The sequence below is a fragment of the Lonchura striata genome, chromosome 18 (assembly GCF_046129695.1).
Source record: "Lonchura striata isolate bLonStr1 chromosome 18, bLonStr1.mat, whole genome shotgun sequence".
Classification (NCBI taxonomy): Eukaryota; Metazoa; Chordata; class Aves; order Passeriformes; family Estrildidae; genus Lonchura; species Lonchura striata.
The window spans coordinates 8,379,857-8,398,096 of record NC_134620.1 but is presented as its reverse complement, the minus strand read 5'-3'; the positions used below and the strand labels follow the sequence as shown (position 1 = coordinate 8,398,096).

General features: G+C 40.9%; 1 protein-coding gene across 1 annotated transcript in view; it reads right to left on the bottom strand.

Annotated features, from left to right (window-relative positions):
• Window positions 1-12,236: 12,236 nt before the first annotated feature.
• ZDHHC8 (zDHHC palmitoyltransferase 8) overlaps window positions 12,237-18,240 on the bottom strand; it is a 106,570-nt gene continuing 100,566 nt past the window's right edge. The window contains exons 10-11 of the mRNA XM_021544499.3: window positions 15,522-16,558; window positions 12,237-14,167 (exon numbers count right to left, since the gene is read on the bottom strand). Coding sequence (XP_021400174.1) covers window positions 13,996-14,167; window positions 15,522-16,558 — 1,209 coding nt within the window. The 3' untranslated portion in view covers window positions 12,237-13,995. The remainder of the gene's footprint in view (window positions 14,168-15,521; window positions 16,559-18,240) is intronic.

The window sequence follows — 18,240 nt, the reverse complement described above, 5'->3', positions numbered from 1 at the left end:
TAAATTTATTCTCGAAAGAACAGAGAGAGAGAGGAAAAAAGCTAACACTATATCATTTGAACCACATGTGTTCAGACATACACTGTGGACTTACTGCTGGCCTTCTTAAAGGAAATATTGATGTCATCCTGGCCTGCTTCAGATCCTGCAACATTTAAATGATACATTAAACATTTGGGTTATAAAATGATGCTACTTAAGCCCATTTAATATTATTTTTTTTTTATGAAGCAAGAGAGAATACTAGTTTTAAGCAACTTTGGTTAATATGATTTGATTAGTTAAAAAAAAAAAAAAAATAAGATTTTGAAGCAGACCCTGGCTTCCTGACTGTGTCTGACTGCATCACTGAAGGGTAACCAGGACAAATACTGTGTTGGTTAAATACAGCACAACATTTTGGGAGATTGTGGCATGAAAGAAACTCTACATATATATATATTATAGCAGTGATTCAGATCTTGAATTTAATCTAGATGGTGTGAATCATCTACTAGAGGATTTTTCAGATTTCCTTTGACCAGAAAAAAAAAAGAGAAGCGCATTTAAGATGAAAGACTCCTCCTCCTCCCCAGGCACACTCTCTAGAAGCATATTCAAAAGCAGGCTTCGCCTTATCTAAAGCATACAAAGTCTTTATATCATGAATGATTAATCTATTTCTTAATTTTGCTCTCACAGTCACCATCTTTCTAACTGAAGTAGATTGAAAGAATTTTTTTTAGTAACAGTGGGCATCACTGGTAAACTGAAGTATCTGAAATACACCTATAAGGAACTGCTCTTGTTTGCTGGGACTGGATCCTTTTCCCTACTCCTTTAGTAAGGAGTGAGTGAGCCTCTTCAGTACACTGGGACTGAGAATTTAAAAAAAAAAGTCTCCTTGCAAGGTCTTGTACTTCTTAAACTGTCCCCCAATGGTTGACAGGACAGTTCTAGGACCAAGGCCAGTCTTCTGTCTATTGGCATGTGAAGCTTAAAAAAAGTTTCTACAGAGGTCAAGAATGAAAATGTAGAAAATTCCTTCAGATCTGGGGGCATTACCTGCCAGATCTTTGTGTGCTCACACATGGGGTGTGCCTTGAATGCTACAGGGCATTGGAGATTTCTGGAATGGCTGTCACCCCATCATGTGCAGGGACTGTATTTCCAGCCTTAGGTGTCTCACAGTTTGTTACTGACAAGTCCTGCTCAGTACCTTTGCTTTCAGTCATCCAAAGCCAGAAGTTTTCACTCTACCAAATGCATTCAGAGTTGCAGATCAAGACACACCAGAAATGTAATTGTGAAAGACCTATAAAAAATAATTTCTGAGCTGGAAAACCAGTTTTATTAACAGTCTCTGGCCCTTTCATTAAGTAAACACCTCAGTTCTGTCCCTGAAGTCACACTCATGAAACTAAGGGTTTATAACAGCCATACTAACACTGCATTATCTAATGTAACACTCTAATAAATGATGATGTATCCTGCCAGAAGCGTTTAATTTGAAACAGATGGGCTAAAGAATGGAAACATAAGCAAAGTATTTCACTGCAATCATTTTCCAGGAAACAAAAGGGGATTTGATATTATTGCCTCAAGGATCACCTGCCCCCCCTCCCCCCTCAGTGTTTTTGTCTTAGATAACAGTAAACTTTGATTTTGCTAATGAAGCACAGGTGCTGCTGACAGCTCCCAACAATGAAACAACTCAGGCATTTCTCCTAATCCTGATTAACAAGTGAGAATTTGCTTTTGCAACAGCACATGCTGCTTTTGCAAAGTTCAACTGATTTCCCTTTGCACTGCTTTCCTTTATTTTTGTTTCAGAAAGAAAAATAAATAGTTGTTATGGTCTTGACAGTGTTGGCTTCTATTGTGTTTGATAGTAACTGTCACTACTGAGGCATTTAATATTTAGGCACTGTAAGTGGAGCACTGCTTTTAGGTGCCCTTGCAAACTACAAAAAAACCTGCTCTGCAAAATTCCCTTAGCAGGAAAGAGAGTGCTCTGCCTGCAGAACCATCTGAGACACCATGACGTACATAATTACACACTTTAAGAGATTTCTAGTTCTAAGGATCCCTTTAATGCTTTACAAGAAATACAAAGGCAAAATTCTAGCTCCCTCAAATATTCTTTCCTATCTCTCTGCCAGGAGCTGTTTTAGCTATTCCCTGCTTTACTTCAAAAAAATCACCCTAGGGATGAGCTTGGCACAGGCTGTCTAAACCCTGCTGATTCTTTTTTTGGCAACAGCATTTAAATGCAGTGTTTTCACATACAGGCTGCATTAAGGATGTGTAGGCAAAACCCTGGGATGAAATAGTTTTGGGAAAAATGCTAGCTCCAGGTCTGGAGAGCCTGGGATACTCAGCCACACAGGTGACATTCTCTGCTGGCCACAGGGCAGAAATAGCAGCTATGGCAGAAATTTAGCCAGACAAGCTCTCCCAACACCACTCTCCCTTCAGAGACCAAGACCCAGGCCAAGCCAGGCACTTGCTTACACAGCCCTTTAAATACATGAATAATCTTTCTGAAGGCACTGGACCTTGTCAGTATTGTGCCAGTGTTTAAAAACCCCCACACTGTGCAGGGAAATAATGACCTTTGGAGAGACTCCATTTTTGTATTTCAAGCTACTCTCTGCAATGCTGAAGACTATTTCTTCCCCTCACCTCTAATGAAAAACTCAGAAACCCAAAAAGCAACCATTTACTTGAGACTTCAGGAGCTTCAGGCCATAAAAATCCCAAGCATTGTGAGACCAGTCCAAATAGCTTGGAAGTAAGAAAAGCTAATAACATATTCAACTGTTTCAACACAGATGTGCACTTAAGTGTCTCCTACACATTAGTCAGACTATCTAGGAAGCTTGGTACAAAGCCAGGAGCTAAGAAATCTTTAATATTAATGGCTATTCTCCTGAGTCACCGTGTGACCACTCTTCTGTAGTAACTGGCTGAGAGCGTTGTCCTGGGTGCTGTGCAGTCTGTGAGCACAGGGACCCTCCAGACCCTGCAGGGAGGAATTTCACATTGTGCTCACTGGATTTATACCTCTAGGGAGAATCCCAGTGGAAAGGTGAATTTGACAGTATCTCTTGAAGGAAAAAAGGGATGTAATATACATCTACATGACTGCTGGAACACAGCAATAGCCTTGCCTCTGCTGACAGAGGTGATGAGCAGAGCACCAGACCGCACAGCGCTCTCTCCTGATGGTGTGGTTGTGAGCACTGCTTCCACATAAAAGGAGTTAATCCTATGTCTCATCAGGGTTTGTTTTTGCCTGAACACAAGCTGCAAAGTCCAGGATGGAGAAAACAGAATCTAATATCAGTTATGACAGTCAGCACCTGGATCCCGTGGAAGTATTCCAAGCTTTCATTACTCTGAGACCTCTCCTACAGCATAGTACACAAACCCCCAGTCTGAATCTCATAGCTGCGAGCAGCACATAATGATGTTATTTCACTTGAGTGGGTTTTTTAAAAAAAAAATTTCTCTCAACAATTAGAAAATCATGGAGAGCATCTTCTCATATTACAATACTCATTACTACACATGCCTTTCTGTCTCATCCTCACTAATAAGCACAGGACCTAATTATCCCCATTTATAAATAACTTTCCTCATCCTATCTCTGTCCAACAATGTTTTGGCAGGCATCCTCAGCAGAAGATTTGAAATTATGTCCCTGCCAAAAACTATTGCTGCTGATGAATCACAGCACACACAATTGAAAGGCTGTGGTTGGTTTTATAAATATCTGGGCATATACATATATATGTAAATGTATGTGTATATTTATGTGTGTATGTGTAACAACTTGGAAATTGCTATAAGTATAGATCAGACAAAATGGCATTGTGACTCTTCCTCTCTTCCAAATTATGTTACTGAACTTATTTCATCAAATTTCTGCTAATGTATTCATGCATTTCCTAGGGAAATGTTAAGGACCCTCAGGTAAAAATCAGCCTGCTGCATTGAGCCAGTCTAAGGAGCACATTAGTGTAAGTTATTCAAGTCACTAGTTGTAGGATTCAAGTGATTAATTTATCCTTAAGCCTAGGATTAGGCAGTCATGGAGCATCCAAGGAACTCAGCTTCAAAAATCAAGTAGTGTCAACCCAGGCTAAGGAGAGCATTGCTTTCCCAACCAATGCAGGGGATTGCTAATAATAGTAGCAGAGTGTATATGTATTTTTATACATATAGAACTGAACCAAAAGCAGAGAGCACACCCCAAGTCTCTTATGCCCAAAAAGGACTCTTTCCATCATCTGTGTCACAGTGCTGAAATGCAGTCCTGCAGCATCCAGGGCTTCAGAGATGCATAAATAGAAGCTGTATAAATATCCCTAGAATTTGAGTACATATAATAAAATCATTGTTCTCAAAAATGCATGAAAATATTCATAAATAACCATATTAAAAATTATGTTAAAATGAGGGAGAAATACACTAAATTTCTATGATATCTATTCATATGAAGGTTTTTATATGTTTTTAAAAATGTAGCTATTTTATTTTTCAATAAATGTGGAAACAATTTTTTTTGCCTTTGCAGTTAAGTAAACTCATGAGACTTCAGTTTACACATGTACACACCTGGTTTTCTCTATTCCTTAAATCAGGATGTACTTTCCTGTGTTAAAATCCCAGTAATTAATAATTTCCATCTTATTCCTACTCCTTGAGTGAAAGACCATACTAGAAAAGGAAAAATTTTGTGCACTAACAGACATTATTCCTTATTTGACAAGCTATATGTGCTGTTAATATGACAATGTAGATAAATGGATACTTACTTCTGTACAACACTAAAACAGACACAAAAAAAGACCGAAATTAATAACATTTTTCACATGGCAACACAGCAGTTCAGTCCTTGCCCTCAAGAGATGTGAAAGGCTGGGTTTCCTCAGCTGCCCACAACATGTCAATGGCTGTGGAACACAGCTCTTGATGTGTTCTCTGCTTCACCAGCACATCACAGTGTCCCCCTTTCTTGAGGTCACTCCCATGCTACAGCCATTTCTTTTACTGCATTTCTGCTCAGTCATTTTGGATATTATTATATATATGTACAACTGCTCCAAGAAGCAGGCAGGGAAGAGCAGAACTGCTTAAGGCAATGAAGCATATGGTCTCTTGGAATGAGGATTGTGCTGTGTGGGTAATGTGCAGAGGCTTTGGATTATAGGGAAATATGCACGGAGTCAATGGAAGGCTCAAGGCAGAAATGTCTTTATCTGTTTACTAAAACAGCTTGCCAAGGTCAGTGTGAAATACCAAGATTATTGTCAAAAACACCCATCACAAACACCCAAAAACTTCCTCCTCAAGTACCTGACCTAGGTGATGCTTTCATCTGAGGCTAAATGTGCCCCAAATATGCCCTACTGCTCCAGGATACCTATGGGAGGCATCTGCCTGTCTTCAGCCACAGAGCTGACTGCAGAACAGTAGGGCTTGAGCCTCTCACAAACACAACACATTTGTGAGTCAGGAAGTCACATCCCCATCCAACATGGGGCAAAGAGGCACAGAAAGACAAAGGAGGCAGCAGGAATCTGCAGTGGAGTCAGGAACTGGTGCCAGAATGCCTGAAGCCCATTCCTGTGCCTCACGTGCAGCCTGTGTTTGGAGAAGAACATCTGGCTGGTACCTCTGTCACTGTGAGTCACAGCTCGAGCTGAGAATCTCCCAAAAACAGCAGTGCAAAGCACGTGAGTTCTGATGGAGGAGATTGTGGCCAACAACAGAGCAGTTTGTCTCCACTGTGTCACAGTGTGCCCAAAAAATTAGTCATAACCAAGTATCACCTATTTATAACTACTTACTTCTCTGTTTTTAAGTCTGTTGTTTTAGGTACCTGTCAATGAGACAATTAGGGCTGATCCCAAGGCCAGATGGATCCATAATATACAGACTGCAAAAAATGGATTATGCTGTTACTCACTGAATTTACTCAGACACTGCAGTTTCTAAAAGATGAGTTTTTCCTGAGAAAAAGTAGCATTGCTTGTATTTAAAAAAGGCCCTCAACAGTCCTTTCACCATCTGTTCCAATGACTGTACAAGAGAAAAAGCTAACAGCAAAGCTGTATTCTGCTAAACCACCTGTACCTGTGACTAGAACCAGAATATAATGCAATTTTATGAGCCTCCACAGTCAGCTCTGACCCAAAGATCCCCATATGCTCTGCTCCTATGTAACTGAAAGAGGCTTTCAAGTTACTTGAGTGTGCAACTGGCACACCAGGAGCCATCCACCTCATATCCATGGGAACAGTGAATGCAAGAGCAAACCACTGCCCTGGTGGGGCCATTCCCCTGCACACTGCATGAAAGGACAAGCCAGAAGGCAGAAGAGCCCACACTGCTCCTCCACCACTAATCTCAAATCCCTCCTTGCTGCCTGCCACTCAAAAGTGCCTCCATGAAGACTATCTCTGTTCCATGGAGTAGGGACAGAAGTCCCATTAAAAACAGAGTTGACCCCGAATGGGAATGTGTTTATGAAATTCCACTTTTCCCTTTGTGCTCTTGTGAGGAAAAAAACCAAACAAACAATGGCAAGTATTTGATTTGATCCAAATTAGAGGCTTGAAGAAGTCCTAATGTCAATGAAGTACAGCAGAGAGCAAATTCCTGTGGGTGCCACTCCTAATGGCATTTAAAGTATAATGAGGCACTATTAAAGGAAAAACTACCACTGATTTAAGAAGTAAGGAAGTAAGTAAGATTTTAGTGTGAGCTAGGGATGGCATTCATGAGCTCTGATATGTTATCATTATTCTGAAAACAGGAATTATCATTTTAGGTGTTCAATTGGGGTATCAAATCTTGTGATTCAGGTGCTGAAAGCCCTACTTCGAGTCCTCATGGCTGACTGTGTGCAATGGTAAGATTTAAAGAAGCCAAATTCAGGAGCATTCCTGTATTTCAAAACAATAGTGATAACTAAAGGACAGTTCTTCACCTGCATGGAAGGCAACTTTTCCCTCAGAGAGTTCCAGGCATTGCCATTTCTCTGGCTAACCACACATATCCTTCCCACTATTTCTTTCAGTTACCACTGAACTCAGTGGGAGGGTTTCACACACACAGACAGTGCTCAAATAAATCCTTGAAAATCCTGCTCTTACCCCACATTGAAGAGATAGATGGATGGTCCAAGCCCCATGTGGAGGCTGGAAGTTAAAAGGTGTGAAATAAACCTCAGAAGGCAGCACACAGCCTTTATGGCTTTTACATGGCAGATACTTCACAAAGTCTGCTGAAATAAAGGTTTTTGAATTGTTAATGTTCATAAAATAATTTTATTTCAGGAAGGGGGATATTTTTTAAAATAAAAGACTTACCTGCAGTACTCCTTTTGTTCTACAATGCAACTAAACACCTAGAAAATCTCCTGGTCTGGCAGAATCTGCTGCCTAAGCCATGTTGGGCATGTTATTAAACCTCAGCATTGCCCACAGTGCTCACTGTCCATCCCAGGCCAGGGATATTCTACATCTAATATCAAATGGACAGGCTATGTCAGTGCTGTATAAATTACTGTCTGAAAAATCCATACAAGGGATGGATGTGTAAAAGGTGAACAGGATGGCAACACAACTTCTAAGGCAAGTTGCTCTTACATATTCTCTACTTTTTCCACACTTCCAGCATTGCCTTCCCATCTCTCTGAATATCCCTTAAAATGGTGGGTCTGTCTACCAGTCTTCCATGGCCTGGAACATAACCACTGGCAGAAACACTGTTTCCAGTCTACTTTATTTGCTTACATTTTTAAAAAGTAATTTCAGATTTGTATTTTGCTGATGATACAACCATTTTCTTCCTATCAAGACAGATCAGTTCCATTTAAAATGTATCAGAGACAGACACCTGTAACTAGTTTTACCTCACTCTATGTACACAGTTACATATACATTATATACATATGGGCATTATATATATATACATATTAATATATACACATATATATAAGGCACTGTAAAATGTACCATCACTTCTCCAAGACTGTTTTAATCTGTAAAAGTAGATCATATTTTTAATATAATTTGAAATGTTTTTAAACATTTAAAAAAAGGTTCAGGGTTAGAGATATCAGCTGTGAAATAAGCCTTATGTTAAATTTCAAGTTATTGTAACAAGATGAACAAAACCAATTTTGACAGTAATTCTAATCTATTTATTGTAAAACTGATTCTCCCTTTTTAAAAGACATATTCACCTGTAAAAAGAGTTTCCTTTGTCTCTCCTTATTATGTTCCAAAATATAAACCTAAACTTGTCCTGCAGAATGAAAAATAGCAACAATGAAAAAATGAAAGACAAACGTGGATAATCTACCCTTTACTTAGAGGAAAGCCAAGACTGCTGTAAGCCAAGATATCTTTAAATGTATTGAAACCAACCATAGCCTTATATAATCCTGCTTGATGTAGCCAACATCCAAGGAGCCTGGTGATTACAGTTTGGGCCATTTCATATAAAAGGTAATCTCTGCCATGTGAAGACACAACAGCACACAAATATGACTGGCATTTATAATGAACATGCTTGAATAGATCCTTGCTTAATGCAATTAGCCTATATATGCAAATTATGGCATCAGAAATCCTGCAGCAGCTGCAGGGCTTGGCAGCTGCGTGTGTTGTAAGACAGTCTGACAGATCAAATGGACATATTTCCAAAGACTACAAACAGACAGATGAAGACAGATTAAGAATTGCGCATGTTTGGGATTTATAAACCCACATGACCTGGACAGAATGTATTCAATAAATACCAATATAAACATTTTTCCAGTTACTCTGTGGCAGTGATTTAAAACTGTGCTGGACCACAGGATCCCTATTAACCCCACAACTTAAATAAACAGTACAGAAAACTTCATTTAGTGTTGCTTATGGACCACTTGCTGTGACCTCCCAAATATTGGTCATAACTGGGAGACACTCTTTTAAAGACTCACTATATCTCCTACTCTACCACAGGCATCTTGAAAATGAGATTTAACATGCAGTCACTTCCTCTAATATTTCACCAGTTTCATCCTTTGCACTGGAACTGGCCTTTCCAGTTCTGCTCTTCCACTTCAGGTTTTGCACAAGTGGAAGTGAGAAAAGGCAGCGCAGCGTGAACCATCTCAGCAAGTGAATGTAGCTGAGGCAGAAACGTACTCTTGAAAATACTGAAGTGACTCAAAGTTTTAAAAAATATATATGTATTACGAGAGCCACAAAAAAGGTTACAGACAGAGCTCCACAAAGCCTGCACAGATACATTCCAACAATTCAAGGTGGCAGAACAGGTGAAATACAGACCATAAAAACGGTTTGACATTAACTTTCCAGACTGTCAGAGACAGAAAAGCTTGACCCCATCTTTCCCACACACACAAAAAAATATTGACTATTATATATATCTCTCTATATATCTCTAGTCTGGACCACAGATATAGTCCAAAGAAAACCACATTGCAATTTCCATATTAGGCTTGTAGGAGAGTAGGCATCATCTGAGGAACGTCCACTGTAAGGCCCGGGAGGGATCCTCGTGGGCCGAGCTGACACAACATCACGCTTGGTTAGAATTAGAACAGCAACACCCCACAGCTCATGTGCTGCACATGGCTACCAACACAGAGCTCTGTGCAACCCCCCGAGCTGGCTGAATCAAACTGAGTAAATACATTTGTTTTGCTTAATTAAAAAAAAAAATTAAAAAAAAAAAAACCAGATGTAAGATATTAGGGCATTTCCTGCTATCACCTTCTTTAAAAATTCAAGACTTGAAGACTTCTTTAATGTACTTGCTTACAGACATGTTTTGAGACTGTATTAATGATCTTCAGGAAAATATGCCACCCTGAGGCTTTTTCCCTTGTTCACTTCAGGTTATGTCTGCATCCAGTTTTGACATGAGGGCCAAATGCTGGTTGTCTGTCAGTGCAGTATTTGGCCCGGAGTTTCAAAGTCTTTGCTATTCAGACTTTCCTATGAGGTCAACAAACAAAGTAGTAAAAAAAGAAAATATTAAGGCTTCAAGTAAAAATATTTTCTCTCTCTCCCACCCATGTAGTAAGGTACATTTAATTCCATAATACCCAATATATTATACAATTAAAGATATAGAGATCCAACTTTTCAAGGCAGAAAAGTACTACAATGAAAAACTGGAGCCTAAGTGGGAGCACATGAACAGGGAACAAACGGATAATAAAATGCAATATGCAATGAAAACTGATGCATAAACTAAAAAAAACCTATTGCTCTCTTTTAAATAAGTAATACAATCCACAGCTACAAATAAGAACATGTTGAAAATATTTAAGACTTTTGAAACATGAAATAAGCATGACAAAAATAAAGAAGCTACTTTACAGGATGTGTTAACTCGTGCTGGATTTTCATGGCTGATCTCCACCTACTATAAATTAGCATCAATTAAATGAGCTTTCATGGAGCCGCACCAATTTACACCAGCTGAAGATTTGGCCTGCAGTGTCTGTAAAAACAGGGTATCTTGACAGAAGAACCTTACTGCTAAACTGTAAACTGCTTAAAGAACTATGCTTTAATATGGGCTGTATTCTGCTCAAAAATTAGATTTAATAAATAGGTTCCCAGTCCCACAACAGGAACTATGGAACAGACACTTACATTTATGAGAAAATAGCTGCAGGTTCAGTGCCTTGGGTAGAAATGAAGCTGGATTTGCTGCATGCAATCTCCTGTTAACAGTTCTGCTTAGATTATTCTTTCAGAAAATCTGAACCATTTACTCCAGGCTATGTGCATTGAATTAAATGCAAACCTCAAAAGGAAAAAAAAAACCCAAAAAACAAAAACCAAAACCAAAACAAACAAACAAACAAAAAAACCCCCCAAAAGCAAAAACACCCCACAAAAACAAAAAAAAAAAAAAACTTTGGTACCATTGTAAACCTATGAAAAAGTTGAATGTCTCTCAACTGTGGGCAAAACTACTCACAAACTACATAATCCTTACTGCTGAACCTGTACTGACACAGTGCATCCTTTTATTCTCCCTTACCCCTTGTGAACTATGTCAAAATAACCCTGGATATTAGTGCTTTATACACACAATACTGTGTTTAGTCTTACTGAGAAATTCTCTCATGAACTAATGTAGTTAACTTCAAAGGCTCTTTGGCCCTTCAAGTTCCTCAGTAGCTTTTTCATTTATAAATGCAAGAGAAAGAACGATCAAAGTGGAGCATCACTGGGATGCAAATCTCAAATATTACATTGGTGCAAATTTTCAGCCTTGCTTGCATGAATTTCATGTACGTATTCAAAGATACATGATAAAATGTGCCCTTGTCTCACTCCCTAATCCCCTGTGTTTCCTACCCCCTCTTTTTTAGGGCTTAGCTATGGCATACATGATACTTTAAAAACAAGTAGTTTTGTGATACTCTATGCACCAGAGTGAATTCCAGTCCTTAAAGAAGTACTGCATCTTCCTGAGGAGTTAACATCAGGGTAGACTGCAGATTAATAACAGTTAAAGATTAAAGAAATCTGTAAGGCCATCTGGTCTACCCCTTGTCCCTACAGACTCACCTCTCACAGATATGTTTTAATGACTTGTCCAAATACAGTGTGACTGTCCTAAACAGTTTGACCAAAACTCTACTTGGAAGACTATTCACTGCCCCTTCCTCTCCATCTGTTCTGCCCCATTCTAAATGTAGACCATTGGTTACCAGTGACAACCCTTGGATTTACCTTTGGTTTTACAACTTTTAAGTAACGTATTTGTAAAATTATGATACTCAATTTTCACTTCATTGCTTAGCCAGTGGCATGTTTTAGCCCTTTAAATCTTCTCATTCGCCAGCCCAGCCAGTTCTTTAATATATGTTGCTCCATCAGTACCTGATCCAGTTTGCCAGCATCCTTCTGGTACCATGATGCCTCCAACTAAAGACAACGTTCTCTGTGCCACTGAGCAAATCTGCACAGCAAGACTATTGCTTCTCTGCTCTGCAATATCCCTACACCAGGCATTTAAAATGTCACCAAGGCAATAAAATGCACACTGATTTCTACTTCACTCTCTCAAAACTTTAGCCTATTGCAGATGCATTGCTTTCCACGTTTCTTCCTTCAGGCAACATAGAGCGTTACACAGAGAGATGATTAACTTTCTTATGTTCTCTTCAACCTTTGTCTCCAAAAAATAATGTGATATACAAGGGACATAATAACCATGTATTGCAGCAGATGTCAAGATTCATCAAATCAAAATATAAATTTTAACCAGGCAAAATTAAGGTCAATATTTGCCTTCTGGAATAATTAACCTCAACATACATGAAAGTAAGATATTATGAACACATTCTGAATTGCTACCAAATACCTGGAGAGCTTTCCATTATAGTCAAGGACTGAAAAGGATTTAACCCCTTGAAATGAATATCTTGAAAAATGATGGATTTAGATCTCTAATCAAAACTATTCACCAAGAGTACCAGGTGGAAAGTCGAGGTCTTGTATGCTGACTGCTCAACGATAAATAATAATTTTTAGTGACTTTGGCAACAGTCGTTCAGGATATTCTTAATTGCACACATGATCTAGTTAGCATTGGTCCAGATCTCAGTACTTTTGACTTCTGAGGTGGTAACTGAATGGTAAGGAAAAGGAGATAAAGAATCAAGAAATAAAAATCCATTTGTCCCAAAATTAGTTTTTCTAGAGTCCTCATATTTTTGACAAAAGTAATGCACCCTTTTCTTGTTTTTTATGGTAAAGTTGTCTTTAAATCCAACAAAGTAAATGTAGTTTTCTGAAGACAGGAAAAAGAAACCTCAGAATGTTAAACAGATTTGATTGATATTATTTTAAAAAGTTGTTCCCCTGGGGGAGGAAACCCAAATTGAAAATCCTTTGTCTAACAGTATTGAAGACCAGAGGGAATGTGCTAGTAATTAGGCAGACAGAAAATTTATATCCTTTAGATGCACGCTTGGCTCAGTTACACACACTGTAAATTCGACAGCTTATGATAACCTTGCTGCGGGATTATACTGACGGCACCAGGGCAAGGCAGTAAACTCTGTTATTGCCTAAATCCAACAGATAAGGAGGGTGCAGGGAAAGCAGCTGATGGCTGTTTAAAGTATGTTTCCATCTGAACATTTCCTTTCTTATCTGCTTGGTTTTGTTTCCGGGTCAGAGAAGCCTTTCAAACCCAGAGGGAGCAGGAGGTCAGAGTGGCAGATCCTCGCTGGTGTTGCGGTCCTTTTCCATGGAGACAAACACGCACACACACACACAACTTCACACACAGGGAGGCCAAGGGCAGACAGGGAGAAGCTGTTGCTATCCTTTCTCCTGCCCCCATCTGGGACCAGGGAGGCTTTTAAAGAAAACATGATGTCTGCAGCCCAAGCGGCCTTGCCTTGTTCCTTCCCAGGAGGAGGAACCTGAGCTGCAGCACCTGGGGGACGAGGAGAAGCTCCTGCCCAGCGCAGGAACCGTACTTTCCATGTCAACAGGAAAACAGCAGTTGGTCCTCTGGCTCCTGCCAGACACATTGCTGGCCAGAAGAACTGGGAAGGGGCATGGGAAAACTGACTGATCCTGGACTGACTGAACTGTTTCACAGCACAACTGGTACACAACAGAGTGGTCGGACAGACACGCGCACAATGGCTTTAGCGCTCTCTTGCAGGAAGGAATTCTGCTCGGTGGTGGTCTTAAGTCATAGCCAGCTCCTGCCTGTTGTTCAGGAAGAGTCTGATAGACTGTACAATTTTATTATTCCCTCAAGAATAAGGCTGCAGCTGGTTTTTGGCCAAAAGAGAAAGATGAAAACAGAACAAACCCAAAACGAGAAAAGGAGAGTGGCCGACTGCTGCTGCTCCTTCTTTGTTGTTATTTGAGTCTTCACAGTGCTCCTAGCTTCATGGCTGGCTGAGTGGATGGCTCTTTGTTTCTAATTAATTTTATTTTACACTGAAATTTCATAGGTTGTTCCACCAACTCCAGACACCTTCTTAACATTTGAGTGTCTAGCAGGGCTGACTGGCGTCCCCTGGGAACTTGATGTTGAACCCAACCTGGCTATTCCTTTTGGCTGTCCATTTATTTTACTGTGAGGTGTCTTCAACTGCATGTCATCCCTGCATCAAAAGAAATATCAAAAGATGTAATATTAGTGACAAAGTGTGATAGCAGAATGGCTTCATTCAGAATAAACAATTACCCCTGTCACCCTGAGTTCCCAGCATTGCAAAATATTCAAGCCTGGGAGCAAGCTGGTTGAAGCCAGTGCATTCCATGAAAAGCCACTGAAATGAGAGAATTAATTTGGCCATTAGGTTAGTGGACCATGCCTGAGTAATATTTTTTAATTTAATTACTTGCTTAAATGCTCTGTTGTTCCAAACTAATTGCATAGGCATTTGTAGGGTGCAGGAGAGTTTAACTGTTACCACTGCTCACCACTGACCTTAAGCCAAACTGTATTTTAAAATCAGAAATAAATTCTCAGAAAAAAACATTTTACAGTTAAATATCCAGGTACACAAAACTTTGTTGCTCATCTCTGAAACAACTTGTTTGCACTTAACTTCAGGAGATCTACAATAATGGTTCTCGCACATTTCAGTAAGTTTTCCAAAACTGTTGGATAACAGAAGAGAGAAAACTGGGACCTTAACCAGAGGCCAGCACAACACAGGAAGTACCAGATACAAAGGAAACTTAGACATTTCTGAAGAGCAGCTCTCCAGGTCCCAGGTAAGCTGAAATACTGCATGCTGAACAGGATCATGACCTCTTCAGATTTTTCAAGCTCCATGGCTTCCAGAAGGAAAACAGAAGCACATGCAGAAGCTGCAGCTGAGCATCTTGCTCAGGCAGCAGTTACTGAGGCTTTTGACACAGCAAATCCTTTCTCTCCATGCTTTCTCACAGAAACGAAGGAAGCAGCAAGGCCTTAAGGTAATGTCATGAAGCTCTGTGCTTTTACCAGCAGGTCTGTACTATGGACACTCCACACTACTAAATACAGAGCTGTCAATGCCAAGCACCAGGACTGGTCTCAGCCTGTTTCCCTCAGTGCAGGGTATGTTGCACAAGTAGGATCCCAGCTCTGCCTCTGTATCCATGCAATGTCTGGGTCAGCCTCCCTTCAGGCTGCAAAGTAAAACAGGTCCACCCTTTTGTGTGTAAGGGGAGGAATAATCTGCCTCACACCTTGGAAATAATTTTCCAGGCCAGCTATGACACCATATCACTATGAATTCACAGCAAAACTGACCACCTGCAGTTCAAGGTACAGGAGAAGTGCAAACATTTTGTCATGATGAGGTTGCTGTGGGGGTGTGACAGAACTGAAGAGCACCCACAAACCTCCCACCATCATGGCCCACAGCAAACACCTCATCAGGGTGTGCCTCCAGCACAGCTCCAGCTCCAGCCCTTGCTCACAAGCAGATTCCCACTGCTCTCAGCCCCTCAGGCAGTACATACCTCTGTGCTCCCACTGACTGCACCTCTGTAATTTCCACAGTGTTTACAAATGACACAGCCTTCGGGCCTCCGTAAGAGGGTGACCTAGGCATCCCTGTGGGGGACGATGGGACCTGGTGGCCTGGGGATTTGTAGGAGCCATTGCTCACCCTGCCCTGTAGTGCTTGATGGGACTGCACATTATTATTGGCTAAATCAGCTTGCAGAGAGGTTGTGGAAGTCCTTGGGGCTCTTGTCATTGCACTTGAGAGTGAAGACACTGAGGACTGCAGTATAGGGTTCCTTGTGCTAAAGCTGGTGGCAGCCATCAGATTGTCCCTGGATCCATATCTCATGGCCATGCTGCGCGGGTCTTCCGAGAGCGTGCTCACTTGCTGAAGGCTGTAGGAGCTGGGCGTGTCATAGACACCTGAGTCTGCAAACACCGAGTCAGGGTGCGAGTGGAGGAGCTTCTCCCTCTCTTCCATCTCTTTCCTTTCCTGGATGGATGCCATAATTGTCTTGGAAAGGTTATCATAGCGCACTGGGGAGGGGTCTCGCTGGTGCGGGGCTGGGCTCCCCAGCACCGGGCTGAAGCTCTGCGGTGGCTGGCGCTGCAGCTCGCTGCCCCGGAGGTGGCACATTTTGGCTGACAAATATGGGGAGTGGTACCCGACAGAGCTGACAGCAGAATGGGCAACGCACTTCCTCCCCGAGGGAGACATGGGGTTCAGCAAACTGTCATACGAAAGACTCCCATTTCTGTTTGACAGGGAATTGGGAGAAAAGATGCTTTTGTAAGGGGTGGAAGCAGCCCCTTCAGACTTTATTGGATGAAGGGGCACTTTGTCTGTCCCTCTCCTGCCAGCAGATTTCAGGCTCAGGGATCGTGAATTGATGGCAAAGGAATCTATCTGGAGTGGGGAAGACTGATAGGTCTTGTGGAGGGAGCTCTTCCGGTAGCTGGGAATATCCAAGCTGGGTTCGGACTGGTAATCAAGGCTCCTGCCATCCTCTTCTATCAGAGCCCCTTGACTGTGTCCCTCCTGCAAGGTGATCTAAAACAGAGGTGAATATGAGAAACAGAAGCCAGTGACACATAAGTACAGGTTTTCTCTCTCAGTGAGTGCATGGGAAGGACAGAGCTGAAGGTCTTCCCTCTGACTGTCAGCCCAGGTTCATTACAAAAAAATCTCCTGACTTCTGTTCAACATATAGATTAGCACCTTAGAAGCAAGGAGGAGTTATTCATAGTAAGTGCTAAATAATATTGACAGCAAAGAGTAAGTTAATACATGGACACTGAAAACATTGAATGAGACCCAAGCTAAGACTCAAGTCTCTGTGAAGGTAAATCAGATTGTTATCTGATAATACTGCCCTTGGAAAAGCACTGCACTTCACATTTTCTACAAATAGCTCTTGAGTTGAGGGATGTCTGGTCTTGTGTGCTGAGACAGAAATACTTTGAGCTTTCAACATGCTGGGGACCAGCACACTCTTATCCACTCTACTCTGCACTATGAACATTCAGTAATTCTGAATTTCTGGTCATAGGTCTTCAAAATTAGGCACTTAACCTTAATTAAAGCAGAGAGGCTCCTTCCCACCATTTAAACAATGAAATGAAGCATTTTTCTCTTTTTTATTGCCTGTGTAGAAGAAAATGGCCACATCAGAAAAGGAAACAAAGCCCATAGTTTATTTATGTGCTTTGGAAACAGATAGGACTTCACTTTGCTTTACTCTGTGAAAATTGCTCAGAGTTCTGTTCACTTAAAACACTATTCTGTGCTAAGCAAATAGTTCTCGCTCTTATTTTTAAGGAAGAGTTTGCCATAATGCACAATAAATTGGCTACACTGGCTCTGCAAACAAAGAGTTATTACCAGTCACATATTAAATCAGAAATGCAACTGGCATAGCTTGTTCTTTAGTTTCTTTTAAAGGAAAACTATTGAAAAAAAAAATGGAATGACAAACCCCTGTTTTATTGTGGATGTTTTTAAAAAGCTTTTTCCTTTCAGCTAGAAGATAGAGAAATATGTAAAACAGCTCACTCTTCTAGAGCATGGTGCTAAATTTGGCCTTCTCTGGAAAAAAGAGACCAAGTGACAGCCTGTAAAGGAGGATGAGAGCAATGACGTAGCTTTTAAGTATATTTGTGCTACTTATCCTTGTGTCCCAATGCCTCCTTCCTAGCAGCTTTCACTGCTCAAAAGCAGAATTACATTGACAGGCTGAAGAACTGATACAGAACAGACACCATGGCATTCCTCACACGGCCCAGTCTCTTTCCCTCTGTACCTCCTTAGGCCTGGCAGACAAATCCATGCCCTCCTATCAGCTCAACCCCATTTTATGATACTCCCAGCTGACTACTACAGAGTTGTGACTACTATAAAACTGAACAAGTCCCCAGAGCTTGCACACCAGTCAGCAACAGCAACAGCACTCTTTTGGGTTAGGATTGAAACAGCAACCCTCAGAGTGAAGGTGCTGTTCTGTGTTATCATTTCACAGCACTGTCCAGTCCCCTGGCCTAATCAGAAACTGCCCTGTATCTATATTGCATCTCTGGCTGTGCCCTGAATGAACAACAACAAGCCTCCCTTCCTTGGCTCTCTGACTTTTGGCATTATGACTCAGAATGCTGTGGCTTCCACAGTTCAAAATTGCTAGATGATGCCTGTAAATAGAGTATTTTGAACTGGATGTCAAGCCATTTTTCATGTGATAA